The sequence below is a fragment of the Nycticebus coucang genome, chromosome 7 (genome assembly GCF_027406575.1).
Source record: "Nycticebus coucang isolate mNycCou1 chromosome 7, mNycCou1.pri, whole genome shotgun sequence".
Classification (NCBI taxonomy): Eukaryota; Metazoa; Chordata; class Mammalia; order Primates; family Lorisidae; genus Nycticebus; species Nycticebus coucang.
This window is the reverse complement of record NC_069786.1, coordinates 107,201,421-107,229,398: the sequence shown is the minus strand read 5'-3', so window position 1 is coordinate 107,229,398 and position 27,978 is coordinate 107,201,421. Positions and strand designations below refer to the sequence as shown.

At 37.2% G+C, this 27,978-nt stretch overlaps 1 protein-coding gene across 4 annotated transcripts in view; it reads right to left on the bottom strand.

Moving 5' to 3' along the window:
* The window catches only part of UNC80 (unc-80 homolog, NALCN channel complex subunit), a 256,795-nt gene that overhangs the window by 168,962 nt on the left and 59,855 nt on the right, over positions 1–27,978 (bottom strand). For 3 of the 4 annotated variants that reach the window (XM_053597781.1, XM_053597782.1, XM_053597783.1), the window contains exons 15-22: positions 27,308–27,455; positions 25,162–25,310; positions 22,874–23,040; positions 21,703–21,801; positions 17,285–17,499; positions 16,140–16,246; positions 14,608–14,704; positions 6,528–6,700 (exon numbers count right to left, since the gene is read on the bottom strand). In XM_053597781.1, coding sequence (XP_053453756.1) covers positions 6,528–6,700; positions 14,608–14,704; positions 16,140–16,246; positions 17,285–17,499; positions 21,703–21,801; positions 22,874–23,040; positions 25,162–25,310; positions 27,308–27,455 — 1,155 coding nt within the window. The remainder of the gene's footprint in view (positions 1–6,527; positions 6,701–14,607; positions 14,705–16,139; positions 16,247–17,284; positions 17,500–21,702; positions 21,802–22,873; positions 23,041–25,161; positions 25,311–27,307; positions 27,456–27,978) is intronic. The other variant, XM_053597780.1, reaches the window with a different exon arrangement.

Genomic DNA, 27,978 nt, shown 5'->3' with positions numbered 1-27,978 from the left:
GGAGGTAAGGGCGCATGTTTAAGTAAGGAAATAGGGAAGACTTTAAAGAAGCCAAAAATGTTTTGTTTTTAAAGATGTGTCATGGATACGTGACTTTTAGATTTGTTCCTTTAAACTCTCTGTATTTATGATATACATTCCTTTATGCTATATTTCATAGTTAGAATATTTTTTAAAAAATTCAAGACCACTTGAATTAAGAGAATAATTTGGTAGTTTAGTTATTACTGACTTATTTCTACCTTTCTTAGGATTCAAAAGAATGCAATATAATTTTTCTCTGATATTTCCTCTTAAATATATATATATATTCCTATCTTCTTGAAAGGACCTAGGACAGGTCATTTCTTCTTGAAATGACCTGTGATCATTTTGAACTGATCACAAAATATCTTATGATATTAAGCCCCAATATGAGTTAGATTTGGTGCAACAAACCTGAAAATAACTGTCAATTAGACCCATGGTGACTGAATGTCATTTCCCTTGGAGAGTCCCGGTTTACGCCTCATCTCTTTTTCTTATATAATTATTGATAAACCTCACTTTCACTCTTAAAAGTGTCCCAGAAATCAATTTCCAGTCAGAAATAGAATGTCTCTGTAGGTGGAATGTCCTGTATCTCATCTCTTTAGAAACTCTAAGCAGAGTTGAATAAAAATCATATATTCACTCCTCCCTAAAGCTATTTATTTATGAGGTTAAATAATTTAATATGAATCAGATTTTCTCCATCTACAGACTAGGGAGAATTCTATCATCATCCCATTAGTATGCTTATATTCATGAATGTCCTAAAGCGAGTTGACATCATTGTTAGGTTGTGCATGCCAATAAATTACCAGGAGGTTACAAATCACTATCTGTGCATGTTACAAATTCAATTGGATAAGAATAGAATATTTCACCCGAAATATGTAGAAAGAGTAGTGCCTTTTGTTTGAACTGTTCAACTTTTCATTTTTGTGCTTATAAATTTTATAAACCTACAGACAAAATGAGTCCTTTCTAACACGTTTTTTTTAAATGCCTTACAGTTATATCTGATAAGTTTCTCCTAAAGACAAAGACTGTGACAAGTTAAAATTGAACCAGTTATCCTTAAATCTGGTGGTCATAGCAATAATGACAAGAAAATCATTTAAAGAAAACAAAAACACTCAGATTGGCAAAACTTTGAACACAAATGTTTCTAGTATATCTTTCATCTAATAATATTTTTTGTTCTGAATAAAATGACAAACTTAAAAAACTCACATGTAAATTCTATAATTAAGCCAATAAAACAATAAAAGTATTCTAAAATAAAATTAGGCCATAATGTAAAAATTATATTTAAGCTTCACTTAAAAAATGAATGCAACAAAACAAAAGAGAAGTGGGAGAAAATACTGGACTGGAATCTGATGATGACACATTCATTTTTTTCCTTCCTTTCTCAAATTCTGTCTGATGAAATATCAGAATCTATTTCTACGTCTTTATCTGTATTTCAAAATCTTGATCTGTGTCTATATTTGTATCTGCATCTGTACCTCATTTGTATAACTGTCATATCTGTAACTATATGGTTCTACAGCCATATCTATCTATACTACACACGTGTATATAAAGCCATAAATATATTGGAAAACATATAAAACGTATTTGAAAATGGAGGAATTCCTGAAAAATACGAAGCAGATGGATCAGATACTAGGTAAAAACAAATACAGAGGAGACGAAAGCTGAAAATACTTTTAGCAGAAGACATCTGTGAAAGTTGGAGTAATACTGAGGCACTCCAAATCCAGACCAAGGCGCTACACTTGTCACACCCGTACAAATGATGCCACATGCTGCTTTGACCCAAGCACATGGGACATACAGCTCTTTTTCCTGTCTCTCTTATCAGAGTCCACTAGGGACTTTAGTTTCTTCATTTTTCCGTAATTGAGAAGCTGATTCTAAAGATTCCCCTAGTTGGGGTTCATATCCTTGCTTAATCCACTTACTCTCATGTGATAATTAAGTCAATGGATATTAATGTGTTTTATAAACTGTCACACATAAGGAAAGTGTTACCATTATTATCTTCTACCACCACTTCTGCCAAATGCCACCAACATCACTGTCATCATCGCCACCACCATCGTCACCTATGCCTTTTGTTCAAGCAATCATGTCTTCCTGGCTTCTCTCTCTCAGCTTGCAAATAGAGATCACCGGGCTTCTTTAAACCTGGCCTGATTCTCATCTTTGGAATTTGACCTCTGAACTCTGCACACAGCTTGGGCTTGATCCTGAATCAAAGACTCAGGTATGAAAAGAACTCCTACTACCCAACCACTTCTTGAGCCTCTTGAATATATGCCCCCACTGGATCCAGTCTTTGTGACGTAAAGCTCATTACTTGCCAAAGCAGGCTACTCTGTCAGTGCACATCTGCTATGGCCAGAACATGCCCCTTCACTTCGAGACTCAAAAAACATTACTTATAAGCATCAAAATCCCCTTTATCTTATTTCTTCCCATAAGATTTATGAGATTAAGAAGGGCAAAGTCACAGTAGCTGTCACAGAAAGGAGGAGAGGAGAATCTAGTGTTGTGATAATTATCTAATCATAACCATATTTTGGTGAAGTAAAAGAAATTCTAAGTTTTCAATGGGATACAGCTCTCTCTGATGGTAGAAATCAGTTTTCAGTCAGAAATACAGTGTATCTGGAGATGGAAAGTCCTGTACCACATCCCTTTAGAAACTCTAAGCAGTATAGCAGTTAGAAACCAGATAAGGATAAATTCATTTGATGAGAAGGAATGAAATCCTAATACTCCAGAGATTTAGTTATTAAACCGTTCATCAATACTCCTCCTAAAATAATCTCCATTCAAGGACCAGGACTAATTTGTTTTATTGGTATTATTTTTCAAATCCCTAAGGTTGTAAAAGCCATTTGAAAGTGGCTGTCTTTATTACAAGCCTTGTGTTTCATCCATTGCTACAATCTTATATAAATCCTAAAAGCTTTCTATGTAAGGATCAGTTATGACAGGTTTCCTTCTGTTTTTATATCATAATTAATATTCATAATTTCAATTACTTGATGAAAGAGCCTCTTTTTTCCATTTATAATACATTAATTAAGGTTGAGTTCTTGATATTTTTGGTTTCATGGATGAGTTTTAGGAGGAGTCTATGAACTTTCTGATACCATATGCTAAATTTTGTTTATGGATGTACCTTTTTTGGAAGAATTTCCATAACTTCCATCCAATTCTGAAAGACTTCATGACCCCAAATGTTAAGCATCAATAGTTTAGAGAGTGACTATGTGGTTTGAATCTTTAAAGCTGATAATCTCTTATATTTTTTATGAATTTATCATGTATTCATGTGAAAAGTAACATTTATGAAAACTCAAATGCTTTTTGGATCATTAAAAGTCATTGACAATCTTCTTTATTACAAGAGACCATATACGTTTAAGTATATTTTCAATGTATCAAAAAGATATTCATTCTAATTTATTTAAATCATCTTTTTTATATATAGAGAAAGCGTATGGTGTTGCTAAAAGAGCTCTGAATGGCACCAGAAGATTCTGCTTTAATCCCAGTTATAACATCGACTAACTCATACGACCTTGAGAAAATTCACCTTGCCTTTTGGGGCTTTTGTGTTCTCCTATGGAAAATGTATGAACAAAAAGAGCTAATTGATAGATCCCTAACATGGTGTGATACATACTTAGTAGAGATTTCAGGATTTCTGTCACTACCATGTGCTACCAATTGTGCCACTGGAGCACTAGATTTCAGGATTTCTGAAAGAATGTGGGTCTAGATTTCCCAGTGAGAGGACAGTCTATCAACCTTCATCAGGTGTTTCCTGGACTTTATAGACTGTCGAATGAAAATATTACCATTATTATTTGCTACTATTATCCCATCATTTTCAAATCTGATAAACTCTGCTTATATTTTCACCCAGTTTTTCAACAAATTGAAGTAAGATGATGTGTTATTATAATTTACTTGCATTTCATTAGTCAGTTGCCTGAGAAATTCGGTGCCCCACTGTCTAAAACATTTCCCAAAGTAGCTGTGACTTTAGTATTGGGATAAAAATGGACATGACAGTACCTACGAGTCCTTCAGCTTATACCATCCATATGATGGCAACACACAATTGAGTATTTAACTGCTGTTCAATTAGCTTCTGTCACCTTCACTTTCTTAACTACATTTAAGTTACTATGTAATAAAATAAAAAGTGATTAGTTTTGTATGTTTTAAACTAAATTCCTCCAGTAATTTCACATGTTTTTTCACTAAGAGAGTCAGCATGGTGCAATACAAAATATAGGGGCTTTGAAGAGAGATCCAGTTTCCAAACCGGCTCTCACCTTTGCTAAATTTCTAGCCCTGGACTATTAATTGGTCATTCTGAGTTTCAATTTATTTTTCCTTTGGAAACATAATAGGCATACAATAAATATTAATCATTCATGTTTTTCAACCTCAGAATGATGTACTGAGAAGTCTGAAAAATAGATCACTCTATAAATGAAATCTTCACTGGGAAAAGTGAAAAATAGGCGAAGCTCTTCAGTTGAGTTTTGTTATAGTATCATTAATACTTATCATTAATACATAATTAGTATCATTCCCAGCACATGGGAAGCCCTCAAAAGACATTTATTGGGTTAATTATTATATGGATAACATCTTGTCAGCCGCATTGACTCCATGGTTTTTAATTCTACCACTCCTGCTATTTAGTGTGTAGAGAGCCACACTTGTCCTCCCCCTGACTATATACAGTCCCAAATCAGTCACTATTCAGTCACCATTACTGCTCTCACTGTCAGCCATTGGTCCAAGCCTTCTTTCTGTTCCCTAATTAAATCCTGCTGCTTACACCATGGCCAGCACCGTATGTCTGATATTTTACAGACTTCTGAACAGTTTGTAATCTTTGCAAATCTGATAGTTATATAAAAAAGGAACTTGTGGATATTTCAATATGTACTTTTTTATACTTTGTTACCTGTAGATTAACAGAGAATTTCTTTTTCTTTAACACAGCATTTAAGTGCAAGCAAGATGATGCACACTTTATTGATATGAGTGTTTTTGATGAAAGGCTGTTCATATGTTTATTCATTTATAAATGTTTAACAGTCACTTTCTGAGGAAATTGCTACATTTATTTATTTTATTCTGCTCCTTTGGGAGCAGAGCAAGCTATGAGTAAGAAAAATCATGTTTGACTCAGAGGAGCAACAGGCTTGTTTCCACTTTCCCACCTAGGAAACAAGGGAGCTTGCATCCTGCCTTATCCAGCTCTGTTGCTTTAGACAATATCTTACTATTTTTTGATTGTTCAACACCAGCCTCAACTTTCCTGGAGACCTGTGATTCTCTGCATTTTACAGTCATTGTGGCATATATCAACACATCGAACAATTTGCAATTTAAAAAGGGCCAGTAGATTTTTGACCCAAAAATCTTATGGCAAATCATTTTGGGTGATGAGTTGTATTTATATTTCACCCTTAAATGAAAACACATACCTTGCTGGTCACTAAATACTCTGGTAGCAAAAGCTGCAGACATCACAGAGAAGTTTCATGAATTACACTGTAAGATTTGGATGATATTTCAAGGTAAATTATGAGTGACCCGTGGGCACTTATTCATGTGTCATAAAATCTGGAAAAGGGATCACTTGCAGGCAGGGTTACAGTTTTTTATTTTAATAAAAATCTATTTAACTTTTTTTCTTAAAAGTGAAAATAAAAGACTTTTATATCTTATTGTTTACTTGGTATTTTGTAAACCAGTGTTTATAGAATGTGTGAAGAGCTTATAAACCAGAAGGTAAAGAAAGGGAATTGAGAGGCTAGTTCAAAAGTTACACATGGGCCTAGTTTATCTGAAAAACACTTTCTAAATAAGCTCCACCTTATATTTTTTAATCCCTTTCATGTATATAATATACAATCTTCAAAATGCTTCAGTGGACTTTATTTCCACTGATCCTTGCTTCGTATTTTTCCTCCAACTGATAGGTAAATAACACCAAGACTCAGAGTTTAAAAGATTGATAAATGGCAAACATAAAGCTAATAATAACATAATAGTAATGGTTGACTTTATTTAGTCGTTATCTGTATTTTAGGTATTGTGATGGGCTTTATATCTAGTATCACGTTTAATTCCCACATCGGTCTTAGGAAGTAGATCTAATATTATTACCGTTTTTACTCTCATTTTGCAGAGGGTCAGCTACTAAATGTCAGAGGGATTTTAACTCAGGCGGTCTGACTCTGGGCCCTCACATACCTTTAATTAAGTTGCTTCCCAGGGCATATTAAGTAAGCTAAGAGTTTCCTCCCTTTCTTTCCTCCTTTAACCACTAATTCTGAGAAAAAAAAAAAAAACTGCACAGGTAGGATTAAGAGAGGCATTCACGCTTACCTCCATTAACAGCCTTAATTGGGATAAGGACAGAGAGTGGACAAATTCTCCCAACAACTTACTAGATCCAAGGCGGCTGCCAGGATGGACGCATCAGGAATTGTCCCTGGCTCACAACAGTTTAACAGAAATTGAAAGCGTTTCATGCCTTGTCGGATTGCTCCAAGATTCACCACGTTTTTGCTTTTTCCACTGTCTTGATTGGGAGAAAGATGGTCATCGAAACTGTGGCAACCTGTAGGGTGGTGCCAAGGTGGAGGAATGAAACAGAGAGAGTAAAGGACCACAGATTTGAAAAGAGCTTCAAAGATGTAACAGGGTGTTTTCTATAGTGTTGGCCTAAAACCTTCTTCTCTCACCCCACTTCCTTCCTCACCACCCCAATGCTTGATTTGGACACATTCTGACTTTCGGGAATCTGGTGACACATGGCATATGAAAACTAAATGTAAGAACTGTTCCTCTTACTACCGGGCCTCCTCTTGAATACTGGTAAGAGCTGTTGGTGTCTTTTAAGTGATTATTCCTGTAATCAGCAACTAACTTCTGTTTTTATGGAAGATGCAATCCCTGTGCAATTTCAGATCTGTTGTAATAAATTAACACAAAAGGCAGCGTTTCAGGGAAAGCGAAAAGCTCTTCTCAGCTCCAGTGCAAAGAACCAATGACTGTTTGAATTGTAAAGCTCCTTAAGGTTTACTTATTTGATTCCAGAATTTCCAGACCTGGCAGTGCATCAGAATTCTCTGGGAAGTTCCTGAATCTCATGCAGTCCTTCAGTTTCTTCAGGTGAGGTGTAAGAATTTGTATTTGGTCATGCCTCCCAGCTGACTACGATGCAGCCAGCCTGACCTAGCCCTGAGGCCCAAAGCTTGGGAACCACTGATCCCTCCCCACTTATTTTTCTATAATTAAGCTGCTTATAAATGAGAATCAGTCTGGAGCTTATTAAAATGCAGAATATTAATAATCCTTTGCTGGAGATATTGATTCCACAGGCCTGGGGGCTGTGTGTATTTTCAGCAAACACACCACATCATTTTTATGCAGAAAGTCTAAGGATCACACATTGAGGAAGAATAATATAAAGCTTTAATTTTTCATGTTTTTAAATCCTCAGGCACGTTTTTTAAAAAACTCAAGTTATTTTATGATTTTCTAAAACTTCTAGTATATTCACATTTTTTTATATATGGTTATAATATTGAATACAGTTTAAAGCCAAGCCCAAGCCCCCTGTCATGAGTCTAAAATGTTCCTCTAGTATCCAAAAAAAAGCTTCCAGGAAGAAAACCACTGATTTAGAGATTGGCTTCATGTGTGCTATTATGGTTCATTTGAGATATTACTGACTCCTGGTCATCTCTGAGAACTCAGATCTGACTTCTAGAAAAGGCTTTCTCACACCTTCTGTCAATACCCTGATTCCCTCTGTCTCCAACTACCTACTTTCCCACCTGCAGCCTTAGCGCAAAGGTGGATCCTGTGGCCATAGGTCTCAACTGAGGTGTCCCATGTACAAGTGTGTCACCATTGGTGGTTGCAAAATCTATGGTAAATAACTCGTTCCTATTAATAAACACTAATTCTTGCAAATTTGCTTTTAAAAGTCAAATCCAGGGTAAGGGTTACCATTCTAATAATTTGCACTGGTGTTAAGAGTTATGGGCCTGGTTTGTACCATGGCAGTGTGTCACAAACAGGGATATTGGCCATCATACGGACTAGTGGGAAAATGTGGGTACCTACTCCATCAGGAAACACAAGCCATTGGAAGCAGCATAAGTCTAGGACTCAGATTCCTTTAGATTTTATTACCAGATACAAAATTATGATATGGAAAAATAGTATTACCAATTCTTGGTCTACAACTTTCACAATGACGCAGGATCATGTTGCAGTATGTAGGTATGAAAGAAGATGATGTCTTGGATTTTTTTAAAAATACATTTTAAAAACCATAAAAGGGCTGGGACATTCCTACTTTCTATCTCATTTGCAACTCCACCTGGGCTCCCTTCTTAATTAATAAATCAGGAATTAAGTCTTGGGAAAAAAAAACCCATAAAAGATAGATGAAGAAAATATGGCAAATTTTTGATCATCCTTGTAAATGGGAAACTTTGGGACCAATTGAACCATTCTCTTTACTAGAAAATTTTCTCATGCATAAAAAAATGGCTCAGACTATAATTAAAATGCCCTTATCAAAATTTTGTATAGTTCATTAGTTTTGAGTATATTTCCTTTTCAGATTCAAATATTCCATATGCAGAAATTTCACAATTCAGTATCTTCAGTACTTTTTTTCCAATTAGCGTAGCACTTTTTATCAAATGAAAAGGAAGTGTCACAAGAAGAACCTAATGGTGGGAAAAATCCAACAGATGGACTGTCAAATGATGCAAAGAAGAACAGCTACCGAAGAGGAACGAATAATCCAGGACAGCCGTGTTTCCCACAGCTCCCTTTCACAAGGCTGGTCTGTTTACTCACGGGGCGTTCCCAAAGCTACGAGAACAGCTACGTTCCTAATATTTTTCACAGCTATTGGTCACTTTAATAATCATTTTTATAGCCATTTAATAGTACCTACATCAGAGGATTCTCATCTGTTAACAAATATATCAATGTAGTAGTCCCTTCACCCTGGAATTTGAAATAGATCACAAATAAGATTTTTTGATTTTTATTTTCTTTGTGAATCAGTTATTTTATTATTTGTTAAAATAAGATTTAAAATACATTAGGTGAAAACTGTCTCAAATTTGGACTAGAAATAATATATAAGACAGGATGGATGATCAATAAAATTATTTTTACTTATCCAATTTATTAAGAACAGTTGCCATCACTTTACTAAAGGAAGCATTGAGGATAGACAGATCACCATTTTCTTCAAAATTTATTTGACAAGATGACTAATTTGAAAAGAAAGGAATTCAATATTAGAAAAGGAAATGCCATTTGATTGAAAGAACTTCAGAAATAAAATAATGCAGTTAAATGTAAGTAAAATAATGAAGAGAGAAGTGGTCAAAACACTCCTTGTCAGCAAGAACCTATGTACTTTGCTTCACAGAATAAATTTATGGTGAGAAGATTTGCATAATCCTATAAGCATAGGATGTAAGAATCTTGCTATAAACCAAAGCTATTTATAATGGAAAATTTCCATTATATTTTACAGCATCAACAGATAACAATGTAATTTTACTCCTATTTTAGAGCACTGAGGATGCGCCAGTACTGTGTGAAATATTTTATAATTTATTTCCTTTATTTTTTGCAATAACCCTATGAGATTAGAGGATGATTAAGAAAGAGAATGCATTTTTATGTGGGATATGATAGGGACAGGGAGAGAGAGAGGGAGGGAGGGAGAGAGAGAACACAGAAGGGGCGGGGGTAAGACAGAAGGGACAGGTTAAATAGCCTGAGTCTAAATTTTTACAATAGGAATTTATAATGTCAAGATTCCAACTTAGACCTACAGACCACAGGGATGCCCTCTCACCACTATGCACTATGACACTATGCATCTCTAAAATACTCAAATGGAAGGAGGTCAGATTTTTATTCTCTGTTGAAGATAAGAACGAATTCAACATTGTATATATTATTTCTGGGAGGGAGGGGGTTTCTCTCTATCCTTAATGACAAACTGATTATAAAATTGTATCCTGCTAATTTTCAATACTATAATACCAAAAGAAATGTTGAAAAATAATTTGGTTTTCACATATACTTTTCTTTACCAATTTCTCATATAAACACACTAAGATGTTAGAAGGCCTCTTGGCTTCCTTGGACATAATGACTACTTTATTGGCTTGAGTACATTTTAGTTGCATTTGCTTAATATTTTTTTTACATTGGGTTTATTGAGGTATAATTTACATAGACTGCATTTTTGTAAGCTATTAAATCCAAGAAGGGATGTTTCAAAATCCAATATTTCTCTTTTAAATATTATTTTAACTGACAAATCATTATTGTATGCATTTACAGGCATAAAATTTCAAATAGACAAATCTAGTATTTCCTTAATTATGCTATACAGCTTTCTATGTAGCATTAAAGCATAATTGTCTATTGAGTTGATGGCAGAACTGAGCACATAGAAGGTAAGCAGCAAATTTGTTGATTAGTTTTTAAAAAACCCATTGCTTTAATTAATCAAACATCTCCCAAAAAGGAGACCATGATTTCCAAAATGAAACCATTTCAGTGAATAGGAAAACACAGAAGAAAAAGATAGCTGATCTCTAAATGACATTTTAATTCTATTAAATGTTCACCAGGTACAGTTTTCATTTGTGGAATAAGTTTTTAGATTTTAAAGAAATTCTATTGGGGGACAGGCAGGGTGGCTCACGCCTGTAATCCTAACACTCTGGGAGGCTGAAACAGGTGGATCGCCTGAGCTCACGAGTTCGAGACCAGACTGAGCCACAGCGAGACCCTGTCTCTAAAAATAGCCAGGCATTCTGGTGGGTACCTATAGTCCCAGCTACTTGGGAGGCTCAGGCAAGAGGATCACTTGAGCCCAAGAGTTTGAAGTTGCTGTGAGCTATGATGCCATAGAACTCTACAGAGGATGACAAAATGAGATTCTGTCTCAAAAAAAAAAAAATCCTATTGGCATTTTATCTTAACTCAGTGAAGTTCAGGTATAACATTTAAATGGAAGGCAAGAATGTTTGATCTTTGTTTTCTTTAACAACTTTAAAGAAAGAAAAAAACAGGTTTATAATTACTGTAACAATTAAAAATAAAAAATTACATAGAAATAAAAAAATTTAAATGAGGAACTAAGGACAACACATCTATCATGGATGTATAGGAATCATTTATACAATGCAATCAATTATAGATTGCAAAGGAAAGAAGGAAGGAAGGACAGAACAAAGAATGGATCAAAGATAGAATGATGTGCACATGATCAAAGCCAGTAGTTGTTGTGAAATACTACAGATTAGCAGACAATGTTTTGGTTCATTTAGCATAGCTGAAGATGCCTATCTTGTCCAAGAGATTCCAAAGGCATTATCTCACAGAAACAATACCTTTCATAAATCTTAACAAGCCAGAGAACATAGGCAAAGCATCGTGACATGGAAAGCTATACTCTCTTGCCAGTCAAAAGTACATAAAATATTTCAGATATCAATCTTAAGTATTATGGTTTTGTTTTCTAGACATGCAGAAAGAGGCTGCCTGTATTTCATCATCATCAACACAAACTCATCCTGGAACCTGGCTCTATTAACAATCCATAACAGTTGTTTAAATTTGAGAATGAAATATAAAGAATATATGGAGCAATGACAAAAATCTATAGGAATAGTCATGAGAAGAAAGTCCAGATGAACTAAGGTGTACGATGACATGTTTGGAACAAGAACAAGGATAAATACATAGGCTTATTGATTTAAGAAGTAAATGTCAGGGAAGGAAAAGGAAAGGAAGCAACTCAATTGTACTTTCATCTTTTCCACCAAGGAGAAAAATCCACGAATGTGAAAGTTCACTTCCCAGTGAGTTAGGACCACCATAACAAAATACCATAGACTAGGTTACTTGACTACAGACATTTACTGTTCACGGTCCTGGAACATGGTGGAGTTTTTGCTGGCATCTTCCTGTCCTCACTTGGCTTTTCCCTGTTGTGTGCGTGCAGAGAGATCTGATATCACTCTCTCTTTTTATTATGGCAATAAAATATCATCATGGGAACTACTCTCAAGACCTAAACCAAATCACCTCCTCAAGTCTCCGCCTCCAAATAGCATAACTTTGGGGATTAGAGCCTCAACATATGAATTTTGGGGGAGAAAACAGAAAAGGGTCATTAAGAAGGAATATTCACTAAATGTTAGAGATCCTCACTCTTTGAAATTAAGCCTCAGTGCCATTAAATTACACTCCAGGGCATAAAAAGAACTTAGGGATGCGATTACAACAGCAGATCACATCCAGCCAGCATGGCACACACCTGGAGAACACACTTTAGCCCCACACTTTATTCTCAACAAACTACAACAAAAATATTTTTATAGTAATAACTATTCTGAACAATAGACATATTGTAGGAGACCAGATAATTCAAGGGAAGGAGAAGCGATAATTAAGCTCTGAATGCTCTGTAAGAAATACCTGTATAAAACATCTTGATAACCCCTTGGTGATAGTGCGTGGGGAAGGGATTTAGCTCCCCTTTACACGAGGGCACGAGCATTAGTGCTTGGCAGGCTCCACACCTGTGGTGCAAATAGCCATGGGACCACTTCTATAAGTAGCTGCAGGAGACGTTATTCCTGGTTCTTTCATTTCTCTCACGGACCCGCTCACTCTAACTCTTTTGCTCCTCCTGCTTGGAGGACACCTGCTTGGCGCCCTTCTATGAAGACTGCTAAGATTCACTCTCCTAGTAAGACTATTTCTCTTCCATGAATACTGTTTCTCTCTCTCCTGCTAAGATGAATTGCCCTCCAGCACCTAAAGGGAGTTGATCCCTAGCAAGGTAGCACAGGGGTCCGCATCCAGACAGTTAGATAGGCTGGGGCCGGAGACCTGGCCAGTCCCAGGCCCTGACAACATATTTTCTCTGAAATATCATGAGGAGTGGGAAGAGTATAAAATAACTGAAAATGGCAAAGACCCTTTGCTTAAGACACTGGCACATTCTTAAAACCACAGACTAATAAACGTGATGTCTGCCCTAGCCAAATTCTGTAAGAGATAATTAAATAGACAGGGCAATTTTTAAAAGATAGAGGCAATCACAGCAACCACTGTTGCTTCATGAAGAGTATGTCATGCTTCACTAAGCCACTTTCTTCCTTTTCATAGAGTTGTAAAGATATCACTGAGACTTTTTTTGTACAGTCTGATGATATTTTTGAAATGCAATGGGGAAGTGTTGCTGATCACTTACAAATTAAGCATACAGTTGGCAGAAAAACTGTATCCACAAATCATTAAGTCATCAGAGGCAACTAGAATTATTCTTGGAGTAATATCTTTGTATCTTTCCTGTTCAGTAATAATATGAAGAACCTGGATGAAAACAGGGAAGTGTATTGGTCTCTGAAGATGGATGTTTACAGCACAGTTGTAAAGATGAAAAGATTGCAAATTCACCCTGGTTTGAGTTCTGTCTCTTAATCTCCTTCTTGAGTAAGTGACTTAACTACCAAGTTACTGAAATAAACAACTTTAATTATAAAATGAAGAATAATACTGGCTACATCAATGAAAACATGATATTCATTCATGTGAAGAAGAGCAGGTAACAGTTAATCAATACAAATCAACTATGTGATGTGAAAATAAATAGGTAATGTAATTTTTAATTGTGTTCATACACCTGCTACACCCCTGGAGTTTGACAGTTACACTCTCTATTATACAAGTTAATTTCAAATTAGTATGTTGCATTCCATCTGACATTCCACATTTTGTAAAAAAAACAAAATAATAATAATCACCTAAGTAAAACACATAGTAAAAAGGAATTAGAATGGTGATGGATCTAGAGACATGTGGGGAAAACCAAAGAAACCAGACCAATCGTAGAGAGAACATGCGATGGAAGATGAATGGAGCTGGCTTTATGTGTGTGGGAGTGCATGGGTGCTGGTACGGACGTCACAACCAGGACAAATGAATCAGATTTATAGGTGTATTTTCAGATTGTAAGGGTAGATTTTCTAATAATTAAAGCTGTCTAGCTCTGGAACAGGTTGCTTTGTAAAGTTGTAAACTCCCCCTCAGTGGAAGTATGCAGAGGGTGGCTGGCCACCTGTCAAGGATGTAATGAACAGAATTTGTAAGTAGATAGGTGGGTGGATAAAAAAGATCTCTGAAGGTTTTATAAAACTCTTAGATTTTAATAAAGGATAGAACAGCAAAGAAAGCTGTCTTATTCTTTGCAAACTCAGTGCCCACCAGGAAGTGAGGAATATAGTCAGGCTTCCATAAATGTTGAACAAACTGATGATAAACAGAGAAGCCATAGATAGTAGTAAAAGACATGCATGAGAAAGAAATGAATGAAAAGCCAACAGGAATAGAAAACAGACCGTTTAATCTGATTACATTTGTGTTCTGTGATGGAAGTGGCTGCATGACATTTACCGAGACGCTTGAAGAAATTCTCCTCTTCATCTCTTCCATTTTCCACTCCACTCCCGGGCCCACTTTCAGAAAGCTTCACAGCACTGGTGAATTTGACCTGAGTGAAAGGGAACAGTAGTCAGATAACTAAATTCAAAAGCCACATTTTTGCAGTTAAACTAATCCTTGACTCAAAAATTAAGTTGCTTAGAACATGAAGATGACGTCATTCTCCGGCTTTCACATTTGGTTGGTTCAGTCAGTGACGTTCATTCTCACGTGAACGGGTCCAAAAAGACAACGTTATAGTATAAGATGGATCCAGGTCATGGAGTGAAAGCTAAATAATAGGGTACTATAAAAATAATTGAGATATTCTTAGAATTAAAATAATTGAGAAATAAAAATAATTGAGATATTCTTAGAATTAAAATAATTGAGAAATAAAAATAATTGAGATATTCTTAGAATTAAAATAAGATAAAGCACAAACTCAAATTCATGAACAGCAAGCCATATTCATCCTTTACGAACAACACCAAGATTGAGAAAGAGGTCAAAATGAAAGCCCAACAGACTATTTAAAACCTCTGTGAAAGAATCAGTATAAGGTAATTTATAGAGTGTACTACAATAAAAGTGCAATAACATGTTTCTCTTTCTAAGAATAGAAATGTGTTCTTCATCTTGCCTTTAGGCCAATAGTTCTCATAACTTTCAGCAAATCAAGGAAACTACAGGCCACACAAACACAAATACTTGACAAATTTTCTTTTTTAGCAGAAATAAGGTGAGGAACAAATATCATAAGCATATTTTCTAAATGTCCTATAATATTGTTATATTATTTTTTATAATATCAAAATACTGTTATAAAACGGATTAGACAGAAGAAAACTGGTTTTCGTGAGATTCACAAAGGAGAATGTAAGCACATAATTTGTATATATACAAAGAAAACAAATTCACTCTTATCGTATGCTGCAAATTAGGTGTACAAGTAACCAGACTTTAACTCATCAACAGGGAAGGACTCTTGAGGAAACATCACTTCTCTGAGAATCATAACCTTTATCAAATCCCATGCTATTACCATGCTTAGCCATGTCATAAAGGAACATTTAGTGAAAAAGTTATTCTGAGTTTCTTTATTCTTTTCAATAAGGAAAATGATTCAGATGGTGCCAAAAGTAGTGGAAGGAGGAGGAATGATGTAAATATGTAAAAGAAATAGCTATGGAATTACTGGATCCTTAGATAGGAGCTAAGATGTCAGGAATTTCACATGTGTCTTAACAGTTAAAACTGACTGGGAAATAATGGTCCATACCTCTCTCTATATATTATTATATAATTTTTTGCCACATTTTTTCTTTTTTCCTTCTCACGATAGCCTACTAGTGAAACATTTTAGTTTCCATTACTCATCTAAGAAACTCGAGAGTTTCTTCACCTCTTCCTCATTCGGCCCCTCCAGGGCTCAGCATTTCCCAGCCCTGACATTTTTCTGTGAGTGACCCAGCATTCCCTTGCACAAGTAACGTCTTATTTACCTTGGAGCTTTGCCTAATGAAAGACAGTCGGTCCACAGAGCTGATGTCCAGGAGGTCCTCCACGCCATCTGCCAGGCCTGAGAGGGAGGATCGTTTCAACCAGTTTCCTATTTAATAGATTAAAAAAATAGAATGGTGTAACAGTTTCTACCAAATGGATTAATTGAAAATGTCAACATCTGCTTACCAAACAATGAAAGTTACATGATTTGATATAAATAGACATGAGAACAAATTATTCTCAATGTACATGCTTTGAATTGAAATGTTCAGTATTGGAGTCTAAAATTATATCAGCAAATAAGACCAGAACTAAAAGAATCTGATCTTCTTCAGTGAACATAACCACAATCCATCTATCCTTAACAACTCTCACGTCTCACCTCCTAACTATCTCTCAAATCTGTCCTCTTCTTTCTATCTGTCTACATGGTTTACTTATAGCTGGACTACGAGGCAGCTTTCCATCTTGTCTCCTTTGTCTACTCACGCTCCCTCCCGTATGATTTCCATGCAGTGATCTTTCAGAAAAAGTCTTTCTGCCTGTTTTCCTCTCCTGTTCAACATCCCACCTTGGCTACCTGGGGACCGAGGCTGGAGAGCCTACCTGTGCTGCAAGCCCTCACATACCCTGGCCCCCACTATTGTACCATGGTCATGCGACCACTCTTTCCCTCATTTCAGTTTTTCTAAATTCTCCTTCCTAATGCCTTGGCTCATATTGCCACTTGGACTGTTCTCCTCCTGTAAAGCAGCATGGCTGATCTTAATGTCACTGCCTCCAGGAAGCCGTCCTGACTCCTACATGCTCCCCTCATTCAGGCCAGATCTCATTATTGCATGCCTCCCTCACACTACATCTATTACCTTTCACAAATTCCATAGTCTACAACAATACTTAATTGTAGGATTATCTGCCATGATGATTGTTGTTCTTACTAGACTGCAAGTCCAGCAAAGTTGGAGGGGGCTGTCTGCTTTGCTCACCATTCAATCCCTGCTGCCTAGCAGAAAGGCGCATGGTAGGAGTTTGAGAGATACCTGCGAAAAGAACCTTGTGATTTGAAGGCTGTTCTGTTTTGATTATGAGTTGATTTGAGGACATGGTAGGTAAAAAGAGAATCCATAAATAAGTACAGACATACTTTTACCTATGGGGAGTTTAAGCTTCTTCCGGAGGGAAATTCTTCGGGACCGTGAGCGGGCACGCCGGTCAGAGGTAGTTCCTGAGTGGGCTGTGGTGCATTCTGAAGTGTCCTGCTCAGACTGGCTGCTGGTGTCACTTGCTGCGCTCTGGGATTTGAACATCTTGCGCCAGAAATCTTTCCGTCCAAGGTTGCCTCCTTGCATCTGCTCATCACTGCAAGCAAGCAGGGGAGAGGGCTAAATGTCCCAGAGCAGGTGTGAAACCCTCCTAAATTTCCATCTACCTCCTGACAATGATATTTAGGCAAATGACGCACAATGATCTTTGATGAGCCAGGATGTGGGAAGAATGGGTGTGAGAATGGAGGGGGGACAACAAGGTTGAGCCTCTGAGCTCTTCTTGAAAACAGTCCTGTCTTCAGCCATCAAATTGAGATGGTCATTTTTTTAACTTTAATAAAAGAGATTAAGTATTATTGCAGGTGTTCACCTGCATGTGTAAGTCATAATCGCAGAAGCACTTAAAATGTTAGCAAATATTTTTGAAAGCTCTCTGGAGCTTGTGCAGAGCTGTTCCTCATTCCCCACTCCTCACCCAGTATAATATTGTATTTGACAATAAATAAACTCATGAAAAATCTTTCAATGAATGAAACAATGAATAAAAAAGTGAAATGCCATCTCCATACCCAGGGAATTCCTCATCTTAAAACCAGTCAGTCAAAAAAACTTAAGAAGGGTTTAAAAGTAAAATATAAGTAGAACCCAGAAGGAAAAGTACACCTGAAAAGGGGATTTCTGGCGAGGGCATTCCACAGGAGGGAAAAAACAAGTGGCCAGTAATATGCAGAGTTTAATACCACTAGTAATAAAAAGAAGTTGACTGACATGAGATCTTTCACTCACTATATTGGTAACGATTAAGGGTGTGCTGCAGAGAAACAATGGTTATTCTCATACTGCCTGTGGTGGGGTAGAATATTTCAGCCATCTGGATGATAATGTGGCAATATGTTCTCCAAAGCCTGTATCAATACTGTTGCTAGAGAAATTCAATATCCAGGAAGTAATCTCAAAGAAATGACAGGACAACATACTAAGATGTTGATCAAAGAAGGTCAAATACTCACAAACGTATTATTGGTCATCATGGAAAAAGTGTAAACAATTTAAATTTTCAAGCTAGGGAAACAATTAAATATATAGTGGGATTTCCATGTGATGATATAATCTGTAGTCATTATAATCTTTTTTTCATTATTAATTTTAATTTTATTGCATTGTGATAAGAAAATACGGCCTATTTCATTTCAACTTTTTGAAATTTACTTAAGTTCAATTTTACCTCGTAAGGAATCAAGTTTTCTTTTTTTTATATATATTTTTTCTTTTCTTTTTTTATTATTAAATCATAGCTGTGTATATTAGTGCAATCGCCTGTACCCACTCTAAGATGCATCATAGATGCAGCCCCACCCATTACCCTCCCTCCACCAAAACCTCCCCCCTCCCTTGGCCCTTTCCCCATAGTCTGGTGCTATAGTTGGGTTATAGTCTTCATGTGAAAGCTATAATTTAGCTTCATAGTAGGGCTGAGTACATTGGATACTTTTTCTTCCATTCCTGAGATACTTTGCTAAGAGGAATATGTTCCAGCTCCATCCATGTAAACATGAAAGAGGTAAAGTCTCCATCTTTCTTTAAGGCTGCATAATATTCCATGGTATACATCCTATAATTCCTTTACTAGGTTTATACCCAGAAGACCAAAAGTCACAATATAACAAAGACATCTGTACCAGAATGTTTATTGCAGCCCAATTCATAATTGCTAAGTCATGGAAGAAGCCCAAGTGCCCGTTGACCCACGAATGGACTAGCAAATTGTGTAGTCATTATAATCTTATTTTAGAAGACCATTGATTTAGAAAATGTTCATTGTCTATGGCAAAGTTAAAAGGCAGTGATCAAATGGTTTTTAAATGGTGTAACACCAAGTTAATTTTTTTTAAGATACACATCTGAGCAAATGTCTTGAGTGTGGGTTTTATGTACAAATGCTCAAAAATGTACCCAACATAATACACCAAGAATTTATGGAGATTATCTCTAGTTGGTAGTATTTTGATTTTTAAATTACTTCCCTTTTATACTTTTCTGTGTTTTCCACATTTGAGAGCTTGAGGAACTCATATTACATCAATAATTTGAAAAGGAAATATTATAGAAAATACTATAGCAACATGTGATGAAATGTATATATAGGATTTTAGGTAATATTTGCTTGCAATCTTTGGGGCTGAATCCCAAATCAACCCCAATCTGATAGTACTACGTAAGGCAATCATTTTCTAGAGATATTTATAGGGGATCCAAATTTTCTCTCTCAAAAATCTCATCAGAGTACTAAATACTCATTAATACTTATTTTAAACTAGTACATTCTTTTTTCATCAAATATAGTATGAATTTAAATCAGTTTTCTAGAATTTGACTTCTCAGCTACGTTTTATCCAATGAGCATAGAGTGTGAAGCATTTTTCCCCTTCAGGGGATTCATGACATGATGATGGGTGACTGACTATGGATCTGGGTGCGGAAACATCCAGAGAGGCTGTACCGTATCCACTTTCTCAGTAAAATGTTACCTTAGCTTCGTCCAATGGTGTGTATCACTAATGAGTTTCAGATAAACGAGTGCATAAAACCACTTCAATACTACTTGATTATGTGACTGTTATTTAAGAAGGGTGATGGGCGGTAAGGCACCCGCCCCATATACCGAGGGTGGCCGGTTCAAACCCGGCCCCAGCCGAACTGCAACAAAAAAAAAAAAAAAAGAAGGGTGATGGAGAAGAGATAGGCCAGAAAGAGGAGGGAAGAAAAAAGACAGAAAGTAGAGGAGAAGGCAGGACCTCAAAGTGACCCCTACCTTTCTCTAGTGCTAAACAGAGGACATCCGACATGCTCTCCTCCTGGGCCCACCTGGATCACGGGAAGGTCCCATACTGGAGATTTGGGACATCCCTCCAAGTGGAAATATTTTTGTAGAGGCATATTAAAACATACGTCTTCACGGAAGGCGACAGAACAGATATGTGCTATGTGCTGAGAAATTAGGCAATGTTTATAGCACTCTAAAAAAAGAATATTTTGGAATCTAGAAAATTCACCTATAAAGATACAGTAGATGGTTTTAGCTTTTTAATCCAATTTACCTATTTTAATGTGTTGTGGCTATTCAGCCACAGAACTTTGTCTTTCAAATAATTTTGTTTTCCTTAGAGCTTATGTTTGGATTTTTCCCATGTCCCTAAAGGGAAGAGTTAAACTCAGTTTTGAGAAAGTTACAGAAAACAAAAGCTTAATGATAATTTGACAATTGTACCCTTTCTTTGACTGAATCTTTCATTCATAAAATAGATATTAAGCACCTACTATGGGAGTGGGGTTATAACAGCAAGCAAAACCACACATGGTCCTTGGACACACAGAGTTGACCTGCTTTTTCTTTACTTTTCTAAGGTCAATCTCTAATATTTCAAAGTGCTACAAGGACTGTGTGGGCTTTTTGTTCTTTGAAGATTTTGTTGACTTGCTATGGTCTTGTTTAATGGCTGTCTGTTTCTCAGTTTTGATTTCCCTGATTATGAAGGAAAAATATCATAAAACCTGTAATACTCTTCAGAGTTTCTGGAAATACAATTGTTTAATACTGAATTGGGGTTGGGGGAAGCAGAACATTGCACCTAAAATGATAAATATTGATCATTCCACTTGTGGGTGAACAGCTCTCAAAATGAGAATAAATGAAAATGAGATTTGCATAGAATTAGGTTGTATATTTAGTGTCTACAGTAACCCTTACATTTTCTGGGCACATTATTTTTAATGATTCTTTTGATTTGCTATTGTGCAAAATGGAGATTAACTGATGTCCTAGACATTGGAATAGATCTCAGAAGAAGAGGCAGGTGCAATGGGATAAAGTTTGTGTTTCAGCTAAAACTGAGCAGTAGAGAAATTTATATTACTTCTTTTTAGAAAAGTTTCGTCAAGAATATCAACAGTCATATATACGCTTAAACATATTTTTAAGTGAATCCAAGTGAGAAAGTGGATGACAGCCCCATTGCACCTGATATATGTGTTGTTTTTCAAGATTCTTTTGCAGGAGTGGAGAAGAGACTGGCCATAGAAAGTGTGGTTAGGGAGGCTTATTAGAGACACAGGCTGATTGTGACTTGGGCCTAAAGAGATTAGTGGCACTGGGAATGAAATGTAACAGGAAGAAGCAAGATAAAGCTCAAAGGAAGTGGAAAACAAACAAGATAATAAATATTAGTTTGGAAAATAGAATTTCTTCAAGTGTGAAATGCTTAGCCTTCTGCACTGCAGACAAGCCCAGTCTACTTACTGCTCTGGAGTCTGTGAAGGGCGACCAGACATGAAGCTGCGACATTCCTCAGGTGCAGAGGACACCTGGCCTTTATCCACAATGCTTCCTGCCTCTGACCTATGCAAATGGTGCATTTGCCAATTACAACAGAGAAGGACATCAGCCAATTCTTACACTTTATATACTTCATCAAGCAAAACATTCTGTTACAACAACCTATACATTAAACAGCTTGCAAACCTTATGTTACCATCAGTCCATGTTGAATGGAATTAATATCCTACAATTTAACTTACAACTTAGCTTTCTTATTGCTTAACGATATCCCTCTTATCGCAAACAGAATTTTAACTGTAGTTTCTTTTGGTCTCTGTAAGTGAAAGTTAATATACAATGGGCATAAAAATATGTTTACTAGAAGGAAAAACACCATGGTACTGCTAGCAATCTGTCTTTTCCCATATTTAGAATATCACTTACTGAACAGGATGATACAATACCAGTAATTGCTTTTCCTTTTTGGATAAAAATATAAACCACATATAGAAGAGACTAACACATAGAGATAACCTTTTCTCACATAATTTATAATTATGAAGTGAAGTTCAAGTATTGAAAGTTCAGGAACAATTTGATTCATATAAAGGCGGCATTTATTTGACAGTAAATTAAAATTCCTTTTCTAAGCTGCAGCTGGACCACGAGAGTAATACCCATTACACAAGATGGTGTTGCTAGTCCTTAGTCCTTGCACTGCAGTACTGTCATGCCGAGAACCACAAAGATCAGTGGTTCCCAACCTTTTTGACACTGGAGATCTGTTTCATGGAAGATAGTTTTTCCACTGGTGGGGGTGGATAGATTCTCACAAGGGGCATGTAACCTAGATCCCGCCCAGGTGCAGTTTACAGTAGGGCTCATGCTCCTGTGAGAATCTAATGCCATTGCTGATGTGCAGGAAGTGGAACTCAGGCAGGTACAAGTGACAGGGAGCAGCCGTAAATACAGATGAAGCTTCTCTTGCTCACCCACTGCTCACCTTCAGCTGTAGACCCAGCTCCTAACAGGCCCCAGAGTGGCATCAGTCCACAAGCCAGGAGGCTGGGGACTGCAGACATAGACAATACAATAGATTATATTCTACCGACTTAATGCAAATACTGATATCCCGGGAGCTCAAGCTACCAACCTTTTACTGCCTGCAGGTTTAGATTCCTGTTCATTCTCCTCCACCTTTTTCCCTGGTGCTAACTTCTCAGCACTGTCAAGCAAAGCACTGAGGGCTACTCTCCTGAAGACGTTCCCATGAGCCTCTTTGATAAACTGGACCAGCTGTCGGATGTCACAATACAGCCCCTGTGCGGAGGCAGGAAGGAAGTTTCGAGAAAGGATAGCTGTGTGATTACATAGTTTTATAGAAAGAAAGGAATTCCTTAGGCTTTGATGAGCATTGGAATCGTAAAAGGAAGAGAGCTTACTACTGATGAAAGCAGTAGCATACACTCTCTACACTGTATCTACAGAAGATCATTACCAAGGCCCTTGCCAGTCATCCTTACTATGAAAAAGGATGATTACCAGGCTTCTTATCAGAAAGTTGGCTATGTCTTTAGAAAGATGTTAATTTATATTTTTTAACCATTGGACTCCCAGGCTTTATTTTTTCCTCTGAATTGTGACTTCTCAACAGATGCCTGCAAAAAGAAGGTTACAGAATTTTGTTTAGACTACAGATTTCAGCCCCTCTTAAGCTTCTCCAAATTTTCTACATGATTGTGATAAACTATGGTGTCTTCTAGTTATGTCTAATAAAGCCTTATTGTTCAAAGGAGGATGCAGTTTTCTGGACAGATTTAGCAAATTATAGGTACACTGTAGGCCATTTAAGCATGAACTTGATTATGAACTCAAGGCAATGCAGGATTCTTAAAACCAATATATTGGTTAATCAATATTTTAAGATGTATGTGGGAATTTTTTTGAGACATTAAGCTTTTCAGTCACCATATTCCCCTCTCTCTTCCTTCTCTAAGACAGTTACTGTATTCTTTGCCTTAGGAAATGTTTATGGCAAAGGAAAATACAGAAGCCTAAATGAACAGTCACCTTGATAGCTTTGGTTTTCAAAATGTAAGACTACTGAGACAATCATGAGAGTAAACTTGAGGGAAACAAGGAGAGCATGCCCTTTGTGTCACTGTACCCTTAACTGTGCCCTTCACTGTGCACTCTGGTGGCTCCTCTACTGATGGAGCAAGGCCTCAGACAGCGAGGACGCCACACTTAGCAGCAGGCGCCACAGTCAGCATGCTGCAGAAAGCACTATGTAAAATAATAGACATCGACTAATAATTAAGACCCATGCATGGATCTTCCCAAGGCCCTTGGTGCTACATATCTAAGATTGGGTCTTTCCACCAACCATGAAGTGAGGAAACCCAAGAATGTCCCTTCTGGTGGGATGGGGGTGCAAAGTCAAATTTTAGACAATTTTTTTTATAAATTAAAAAATATCATAATTTTTTCTATACATAAGATTGTGAACAAAGATTTATAAACACTCACATATAATACATTTATTCAAGTACTTCTTCCCATGACTAATTTGAATGCTTCCATGGCACTTGTGTTATAAGAATCTTACTGGGTTAACTCTGATTGTCAGCAAAGTTATATACCTTTGGTTTGGGGTTTATTCTGTTCACCTCAAGGTAAGAGAATTGTTTCAATAGTTATAATAACTTAAAATAATTTATTTGATTTAGGTAGATTAGCAGATAGTATCCATGTGAATGGTCTGATTCCTGCATCAGAGTCATAATATCTAACAGATTCATAGGATAGAGAAAGGCTCTTTTGCCTCCCCCAAAGACCTGACATCATCCATTCTCATTAGATTTGTCATCCTTAATTTACATTTGAGTATGCCAAACCATGCTATCCTTGGCAGCAATTGAACACCAACCTCTATAGACTGGTTCTCCCGCATGCTACTTACGATTTCAGTGGTTTAATTAACACCATCTTTTAAGAAGTGTAGCTAAAAGATTACAGTGCTCAATAAAACAAAACCAATTTCAGCAGTGTATGCATTAATTTCTAAAGTAAATGTGGTTTCAAATATGCTTGGTATAACATTCTTTAATATTTCATGAGCCAACAAACTGTGCTCCAGTACCTTCTTTCTGAAGGGCTCAAAATACTTTGCAACTATTTTGGCAAATATTACATAACGGCTGAGATAGAAGAGGAAGATAAGTTAAATTGCAGATAGGTTGATGAGTAACAAGGAGGAGAAAACTATTGCTGACACTCCATTGTGACTTACTGGTGACATTGGGGAATATAGATATTTCAACTTGAAAGTGTAAACTGTTAGACTTCAACTTCTCTTCTTCCTGCCATGGCCATGGCATGAGAACTTTTCTCAGACCAGGGATGGAGAACTCCTGTGGGAGGAAGGGGAGAGCTTCTCACCAGATTCTCGGGGCTGTGCAGTTCATGTGTGGTTGACGCGCAGCGCGTGATGAGGGATTTGAACATGGCGCTGACGATAATGCCTTCCACGTTCTGGGCTGTGGATTTGTTGTCCACTGTGGTGAAGTTATTTCCAAACCCAGCCTTGTCTGGAATGCAAAGGCACAAATTATAGGCAATGTTTCCGTGAAGCTCCACAATCAAAAGGAGTCAGGAAGTATTTGGCACCCAGGAATTAGAAGGGCTTCATGAAATAGAGAGACAGAGAAGTAAAGATAACCCTGGTTTAATAACCTTTATGCAGACTTGGAGAAAATGGATTCTAGTCTCCTCCAGGGCTTTTATCAGGACATAACAAACACATTCATGGAATGTTTCAATTGATAAATCTTAGCAAAAAAAAAAAAAAAGGGAAACAACTGTTAACCTTTAAGAAATACTTTTAGGCTTAGAGTAGTTTTTAAATAGCTAATCATTGAAAAAAAAAATCAACCAATGGCTCCTCAATGGAGATAGAGTTAATTTGATTCAGCCTGTTTAGTGGTAAGAAATGCTTCCTTCTCAATAAAATTGTTCAGTCTGGAATGGAATGAGATGGGATCGCTTGGGTGAGCTGGGCTGGGAAAAGGAAGAGGCAAGAGGGGCCCTGCAGGGCAAGTCATGTGGTCACCTGAAAATCCTGAGCCCTTCCAAGACCTGCAGAGTCCTCTCAGAAGCTTCCTGGATATATGGAAGGGAAGAGCTACAACCTCGCCAAGTGCCTCTTCCTTCTAACTCAGACACGCGTGAAATGCCAGTGTCTTGAGGCCATCCACCTCCACGGCATTTGGGGCCAGTTTTCCACATATCTGTGGCTCTTTGATAGGGGACACATGGGTATTCTGTAGCCTTTCCAAAGGAGTCCTCAGACCCCATGAGACTGTGAGCTGTGGGGAGAATGTGTAGCTCCAAGATTGATCGCACAGGGCCCCGTGTTGGCCTGGCTGATTCATACCGCTCTACATTCACACAGCTTCCTCTTCATCTTAAAATAACACACTGTGTTACCAACATCTCACTGCCTATGCTCATTGTCAGGGTTATCTTTACATTCTACATTAGTGAAAGAAATATTCTATTTAGCCTTATAGCTTTCAGCTCAAATAGCTAATAAAAGAGAAAAAATAGTTTATAATCAAGAACTTCTCTTGCAGTCTCTCAGCCACCATCCTCACTTCATTGTTTTTAAAATTTATAATGTACTTGGTTTAAAACAACTCTGACAATATAGACTGTTTCAGGCATTCTGAAACAGTGATGCAGTATTTCCTTTTAATGTACTGACCAGACAATAATGCCTAGAATGCAACCAGAAAAGCTATTTCTAAATCTATCAAATGTATCTTTATTTTAAATTAATCAACTACTATCACACATGTATTACATAAACAAGAAAAACCTCTACTAAGATGTATTCTTCTCAGACTCTAATTAAAAAGTGCACTTCAGTCAACTCAGGCTTCCAGGCATCACTTTCACTGCGTTAGTGCGTCTGCACTCAAATGGCACGTGGCATTCATTTATCTCCCTATAACTTAGGTCTCCATCCTGGGGTTTTCTTTCAGCCATAAAGTTATCAAATAGTTTCTGGGTCTATCTATGGATCCACCTGCCTCATTTTAAAACATTAAGTACTTATGCATGTGTATGTTTGTATGTGTGATGCCTATTACTATGTTTGCCATAAACATGCTTTTTTCCCTCATTTCATTTTGTAAAAAAATTTCCAAGCACTGAACCTGGCACATTAGTTATTTATTTCATTGTCGCGGAACTAAAGACTATGATCGCTGCCTTAGTTGTCACACAACAGAAGGTCGTATGAGAAAGAGGAGTCCTGTGAGTGGTAGTGTAAAAATCAAAGGACCAGGGAGGATGCCACAAGCTTTACCAAATTTCTGTCCTTAGAAATCTTCCAGAATGTGTCATCAAAGATGACGGGAACGTTTTTCTTGTTCGTGCTCCATTGGACACACACACAGAGTACCTGCACACACATGTCCCTTGTCCTCTAAATTCTGTCTTCACAGATGAAGCATGTCCCTGCAACACTACCTGTTTCGCCTCAGAATGATTTCTCCCAGAACTTGGGTGCAGCTTTACTTACTGTCGGTGACCGGCTCCATACAAAATCCTAGCAAAGCATGCAAGAAGTCCACTACATTATTGAGAGAGTCCTTGTTCACATAGTCCCTCATGGTTTGTCGGAACTGCATCTTATCTAGCTTGTATAGCTTAGTGAGGCAGTTCTGGGCCTGCAATGAAGGAAGAAAAGTGAAAACGTCACAAGTACCAGCTTATGCCACGAACACCGTTAGTCTGAGACAGAAGCTTGAGGAAGGCGAGGGGTCCCATGCACCCCTGCTGGCCAGAGCCACACGATCCTGCTAGCCCCTTGTATCTTGGCAGGAAGTGGGCAGAGGCAGCCTGAGGAGTCCGAGGGCGTTTACAGAGAGAGGAGCTGCCCCTCAGAAAAACCCACAGAGAAGGCTTGATATGGATTCTGGGAGTTCAGTACTTTCACCAAGATCAAGATTTTAAGATCTTAATGAAAAAAAAAAACTCAAAAAGTGCAATTTAGGCAAGAGATAATATTGGTAATCCACGTTTAGAAAACCTCAAAGGCTTTGTGCAATGGGAGGAAGCATGCCACTACATCTGAATAGAAGAGCCAGGAGAAAGCTCATCCAGCGGAAGGGAGTGGGAGAAACAAGGCAGTCTCCGGGCTGAGGGAAACGGAGAAGCATGGAGAAAGGAGGGGAGGCCGGGTGAGGGCCA